This window comes from Pyxicephalus adspersus, chromosome 7, assembly GCF_032062135.1.
Source record: "Pyxicephalus adspersus chromosome 7, UCB_Pads_2.0, whole genome shotgun sequence".
NCBI lineage: Eukaryota > Metazoa > Chordata > Amphibia > Anura > Pyxicephalidae > Pyxicephalus > Pyxicephalus adspersus.
In genome coordinates this window covers 906,175-912,960 of record NC_092864.1, presented here as the reverse complement: position 1 = coordinate 912,960, position 6,786 = coordinate 906,175, and the positions used below count along the sequence as shown (strand labels likewise).

At 39.7% G+C, this 6,786-nt stretch overlaps 1 protein-coding gene across 1 annotated transcript; it reads left to right on the top strand.

Annotated features, from left to right (window-relative positions):
• Positions 1-5,451: 5,451 nt before the first annotated feature.
• Positions 5,452-6,536, top strand: LOC140334466 (taste receptor type 2 member 39-like). The gene has a single exon (XM_072416744.1). The coding sequence runs from the start codon at positions 5,519-5,521 to the stop codon at positions 6,440-6,442; it is 924 nt and encodes a 307-aa protein (XP_072272845.1). The 5' UTR covers positions 5,452-5,518; the 3' UTR covers positions 6,443-6,536.
• Positions 6,537-6,786: the final 250 nt, after the last annotated feature.

Below are 6,786 nucleotides of genomic sequence, written 5' to 3'. Positions count from 1 at the left end.
ATTATTATTAAATTATTATTATTAAACAGGATTTATATAGCGCCAACATATTATGCAGCGCTGTACAATAAATGACCTGCACAAGAAAACTTTTGCTATACATAGCTTTTGCTAAACATACTATCTCACAGTCAGGATCAGTAACTGACACCACACTGCCTAATAATATGTTGAGACAAACATCTGTCCTTATTGCATTTATTAAAATAATGTACTTGTTCTGACTTATACAAATTCAACTTCAACAGGTATGTAACCCAGGGACTATCTGTATATTTGAAATGCAATGTTTAGATATTTCTTCTTTATATCTGATATAAATTCATCCACGAAATGCTATATATATTTTTTTATGCCGACATCCTTCTTTTTACGGCTTCTCTCATATTTTTTCTATCAATGAGTGGTCAAACAGCTGTCCTGCCTCTAGACAAATAGAACTTCCAAGTGTAGAGTAAAATTAAAATTCTTATATCCTCCAATGTGAGGAGCCTAATGAAAATGAGATTGAAAGGAATAAAATTTGGCCCAACCTTAATTTCAAAATATGCCACCCACCATTAATTTACCCTCATTCTATACCCCCTCCTATTATATTCTGCCCCAATTTTCAGGTTATCATCTTTTTTAGCCAGGTACTCTTCTTCTTTCCCTTTTATTGTATGGTATTTGTCATCTGAAGCCCCCTACTTCCCGCATGATGTGGGGGCTTTATATATAAAGGTTATTATTATCAGCATAAAGTTAAGGTACAGGTGGCCAGATGATGTGATGGTACAACTGATGTTATGATGAAGGCTGAGGTGCTCTGAAGTTAGTGTGGATGGATCTGAAGTTACACCTCATGCCCCCTGGACTTACTGTCTTGTGTCTCCTCCCTCTTCCAAAACTGGCTGCCTAGATTTCAAATCAGAGCATAATATAGAAGGAAATCATATTTTATTGCCACACGAAACATGCTGAGGCTGGGGATAGAAAGCATAAAATAAAAAGTTCTACCCCATATGTGGTGCACCACCTAGAATGAGCGACACATTGAAAACTTCCCGTCAGTGGTTCTGTTCTTAGTGTACATACATGGTGATAATGTGTATTGTTTCATCAACTAAATTACACAAATGCACAAAGGGCCCAACAACATTGCAGTAGTAGACAGCACAACTATCTGGAACTTTTTACTATACAGGAAAAAGTGTTACGGAGAGCCAGGAACATGGTGTGTAAGGGTCCTGTGTGCTGCCCACACATCCACGTCCATCAGAATGATTGCTCGTATTTTCCCTTGAGAAACACAAAGAACCTTCCATGAGTGGGTGAACACTTCTCTGAGACGCATTTCTTCACCAATTCCAATATGGTTTAGTAATTATTGTGAAAACTTAGTGGTAAGGTTTTGTAATTGATAATTTATGTTCAGTTTGATTGAAATATGTATTTTAATTTTGTCAAATCAACTCAACAGCTGAGCTGTTTTATACAATGGGGAATGGACCTGGAATGGAACTGGTCCAGGACTGCAAACAGTTTGCCGGTCCATCAAGGCTCTCCCATGATAGTCTGTTTTCTCCAGTCTTAACCTCCCTAGCGGTAATCCCGAGTGTGACTCAGGGTGGCTTTTAAATGCAAAAAGCAGTAACCCCGAGTCACACTCAGGGTAACTTTAAGAGCCCCCTTTACCTTTTCCCCATGCTCCAGCGGCGATCGGATGGTCCTCTTGTGAAGCCGGGTTGCCGGTCCGTCAGGGGGTGTAGCTGGCCAGGAAATTTAAAGCAGATTACTGAGTAATCTGCTTTTAAAAACCACCCGGGTCCCGGCCACACCGCTGCTCGCATCAGCAGTGAGATGCCAAGCACAGGACTTCTGCATAGCGCCTCACATCTCACTGCAGATGCAAGCAGCAATAGTAGATTGCGGGGGTGGACAACTCACACGCAGACCTCTCTGCATAGCCCTCATTATGGACACCATGTACATTCCAGCTGTTTCCCCATCTCCTAGGAACTTCATGACTTTATTCTGCCTGACATAGACAACTAAAGACAACACAAAACTATGACCTGGAGTATGGATTGCAAACCTTACAGCCCTAACAGGACTAACAATCTGCTCAAATAATTGAATGGGAGTTCTATCTGAATGACACAATCATTCCTGTAACTGGTGGGTCTGATAGAGGAAGATCATATTACAGCCTTAATCACAGAAGCCTCACATTAGGCTCGTTCATGTTTCATGCCTCAGACTTTGTGAAGAACTCTCAGGAACTCCTTGTGGAGAAAACTTATTAATGCAGTTTGTGAATGTGTGAAGTAGACTAATTCTCCAGTGGCAGAGTGATATTTGTAGATACATTACATATATAACTAGAGATTATAATGAAGATGAAGGTGTGATTGGTATTTTGATTTAGTGACATTGCATTGGCTAATGTTCCTATGTCAGATGTAAAATTATTTTAAAATTTTGAATTGTATCCTTTTAACATTTATCTTTTCTTGGCATTTATTATTTTAGATTTTTCCCCCTATGTTGTATATATTTAGGTTGGCATAATTCTCCCTGCCCCTATCACTCTTGGAATCTGCTAAGATCTGTAATCACCCATCTTTAGAAATACCTGGGTGGAAGGGTAAGAGATTAGGAATGCCCTGGGGGTAAGGGAGGGATTAAGAATGCCTTGGAGGGAGGGGAGGGGTTTAGGAATGCCCTGGAGGAAGGTAGGGGGGTTGGGAATGCCCTGGAGGAAGGGAAGAGGGGTTAAAAATACCCTGGTGGAAGAGTAGGGGTTAGAAATGCCCTGGGGGAATGGTAGAGGGGTTAGGAATGCCTGGAGGGTGGGGAGGGGTTGGGAATGCCCTGAAGGGAGGGGAGAAGGGTTGGGAATGCACTGGAGGGAAGGGGTTAGGAATGCCCTGGAGGGAGGGGAGGGGGTCGGAAATGCCCTGAAGGGAGGGGGTTAGGAATATTCTGAGGGAAGGAGAAGGGGTTGGTAATGCCCTTATGATAAGTATACAGTTTACACAATCACATATGTAGATTTTTCAGATTATGAAATTGATGATGATGATGACTTAATTTAGCGAAAATATCTATACTAATAATATTATTCTGTAAGTTTTGTCAGTGGTTTATGTTGAAAATATTATTAAGAAATAAATTGCTTAGGTTGTAAGCTCTGTGGGTAAGGATCGAGGTGAGCTGTTCATCTGAGTTCTGTACTTCCATCATTGTTTGTACAACTGCTGTGAATCCTAATGTCACCTCTGCACACAATGCACACCATTTGCTGCAATTGTCTGCTGTACTGCACCATAGCAGAGGATGCCGATATACTGATTATTATTTTTATTATTAATAAAATCTGAATAAATGACTTTTTTATTAATTGTATTAAGTGTATAGTGTTTTGTTTAGTTTTATATCTAATTTATTTTTATGAGAAAGGACAAAATATGGAGCCCCTCACCTCCATTCTGCACCTGTTTAAGCTACTCGTAGAAAATTCGGTTTACAGAAGTCGGAGAGCCATTGCCTCAATCGGAGCAGTAAGTTTTCCCCCTGCTGTATCTCCTGCTCATCCAATGCAATACATTTATTAACTGCATCAGTCTTCATATTCCTGGGCAGAGTCCTCATTCCCATTCATACCCCTGCCACCCCTTTGTCTCTTGTATTATAGTACTGCCCCCATTTCCCTCCGTTCACTTCACAGATGTTACACCTCCCTCTCTCCCACCCATTCAGAGCAATGCTTCTTTGTCTTTACAACCCTCAGAGGGGTCAATAAGATGTTTCAGTAAGAGACAGAGTGCCTGAAAGCAATCATGACCTGTCCAGCTTTCTTTTTAGGTAAAACACTATGTATTCAAGAAATAGGGCCTGATTTATTAAAGCTCTCCAACACTAGAGAAGATAAACTATCATGGGGTAACCTGGATGATCCTGGATCAGACCTATACTGTCACCTCTCCCATTTACAACAAGTGATTATGTCTGTAAAGATCAACTGACTATATTATATAGAGCTGAAGAGCTCTCCTACCACTCCTGCCATTACGGCTGCATTATAATTGGTCCTTCCCAGTATGCGGGGACATTTGTGGCCAGCTATTAGAATTGAATGATGTCACATATTGGAGAGAGTAATGTCACCACTCCCTTTTTATAAGCTTTTAATTTAGAAACTCAAGCATGCAAATATACAAAAAAGTGTAAAGTACAATAGGACGAATTATGATAGAATATACAAAAAAGTGGAGTAGACCAGAAGACAATGAAAGAGAAAGAGAGAAAGAAGTCAAAAGAGAAAGGGGACATCAACCATCAACAAGACAAGCAAATTCTCCCCATAAACTTTAAATGGCAAATACCTAAGTTAGGGTATATCAGAAGATACCAATGACTGTTATTCCACAGAGTATCGAAAAATTACCCAGTACAACCATCTATGGCCCACAATTTCCCCAGTACCTCCATTGATGGGAACTCATTTATATTGGAAAACCACAGTAGGGGTCTCTGACTGAATCTAGAGGGCTCATATACATGCACTAGCCGTATTACCCAAGGAGGCAAGGAGAGATTTATTATCGACAGGACCAGAAGAGTCAGCTAGGTGAAGCAAGAAGAACGCTGGCTCAAAATGAATCTTCTATTTCGAAAACCTGGGACAGAAAAGTTTTATATTAGGTTAATTCCAAAATAAATGAGAAAAAGAGTGCCCCATTCTTCATCACAATGCTAACACATCCGGTTGTCAGGACCCTGTACAATCAGGTGAGGATTTTGTAGCCCAGTTTTTGCTAGGCTGTACTTTCTTCATAGAATAGATGTCCACCACGCTTGCTGCAGTGGAGAAGCATTACCCCTAAAATCCCTAACTCTTCCCTAACCCCTAACCTCTCCTGTGCAGAGGATGGCCGGAAGCTGGTATAACGCCAGATCTGAACTTAGGATAGATTTACTTTTTTTAGAGTTCAGTTACAGGATTTGAATTTTAGGAAACTACTATAATATAATTACTATGCCATTATTGAAGCCTAATCCATGTTGAAATCTTTAGTTTATTGCTTGGCACCCAACAACTCTGCCAATCATTTTGGTACATTACATGTCTACAGCTAAGGACATTGGTCCAGACCCACAAAATGATTTCCCGTCCTAATGAAAAAAAAATAACTTTACATATTGTTTATTTTTATCTTTCGAAGCTCCAAATGAAGTAATTCCATATCATCACAATTTGCATGCTGTCCAGCCGCAGAGGATTGATGTGTTACCGGGGCATTGGTCTCATGTGAGTATTTTAACCAACTCTCATTCCGTTACGTTGGAGCTTGATGAATGTGCTTCCATCTTCAGTTCCAGATGGTCTGATTGAGCAGCTCATAGTTCCCAGCAGCTCGCACAACAGTATTCCACGTCCAAGCAAGTAAGGAAAGTGTTGAACTTTTAGTCTTTGGGAGGAATCTGAGAAAATCAGAACCATTATTAGAATATTTTATCTGTCATTACCATTATGCATCTGGAAGGTAACAAACAGAACAATTGGGGTTATATTGATGTTTTAGCTCTAGAAATCGTTATTGGAGTTTTATTGAATATATTTATTATGTACATAGCCCTCTATGATTTTGGAATAGCAAAAACTATGAGCAACAGCTTCAAAATCCTCCTCTGTCTGAGCATTTCCAACATATTGTTTGGGATCCTAATGGCTCTCGGCTTCGTCAATGACTCCTTCAGTCTTGGAATGTTTACCACTACGTATACCACCTATATCTATATCTACATATTGCTGTTTTCAGTCAGTTCATGTGCCTGGCACACAGCTACTCTGGCCTTCTTCTATTTCCTGAAAGTATGTCACTTCAAGTTGCAATGTTTTGTGTGGATGAAAAGAAAGATTAGTGCTGCTGTCCCATGGATGTTATGTTTTGGTCTATTGGTGTCCATGTTAAGCAGTGTGTCTTTCATTTCCCTTCCAGAATTTTACAACAATGCTACAAACACCAATCCATCCCTCATGACTGTCCTAAAACAATCAATATCTCAATTCATTAATGTAAGCATCTTTGTTACTGTTGTACCTTTTCTGGTGATTTCCATCACTACAGCATCTACGGTTGTGACCTTAAAGAAGCACGGTCATAGAATGAAGAATTCCCAAACATCTGACAACACCCATGTAAAGTCGTACCAGAAAGTTGTGTCCCGGCTTACACAATCCATGATTTTCTATGTAATATTCTACGCTGCAATGCTCATCTCTTTTTTTGCTGTCTGTGCACATTTAGAGTCTGGATTCTGGTTATCACTTCTTATGTTCTCATCCTTTACCCCATTGCAGACTGTTCTCCTTGTTGTCACTAACCCCAGACTAAAAACAGCCTTGATGGAGATCTTCTCATGTGTTCATGTTCGAGAAATGCTCAGCAGATAAAAACAGCCAAAATAACTGTGAACCTTTCAATGGCATCCAAAGTCGTAATTGATTATCTGGAACTGATGCACATGTATACAAAATCTTTGTAAATCAAAACACACATTAAACTTATAAAAAAAAAACTGAATCTTGTTTTATGCCAAAAAAAGATGTGCTATGTTTTCCAGCTATCAGGGTTTATAAAATTGAGTTTATTTGTTTGTTGCTCGCTAGGCATGACATTCAGGTTTGCAATCACCATTGAGTTAAGTCTTGAGAGTTACAATCCCGGTGAATTAAGGCACAGAATCGCCAAGACTGTTTTTTTTTTGTTTTTTAACCATAATGTACCGCTTGACCTT

Excerpts from the sequence above, each read along its gene's own strand:
- LOC140334466 (XM_072416744.1), top strand. The coding sequence starts at position 5,519 with ATGCATCTGGAAGGTAACAAACAGAACAATTGGGGTTATATTGATGTT.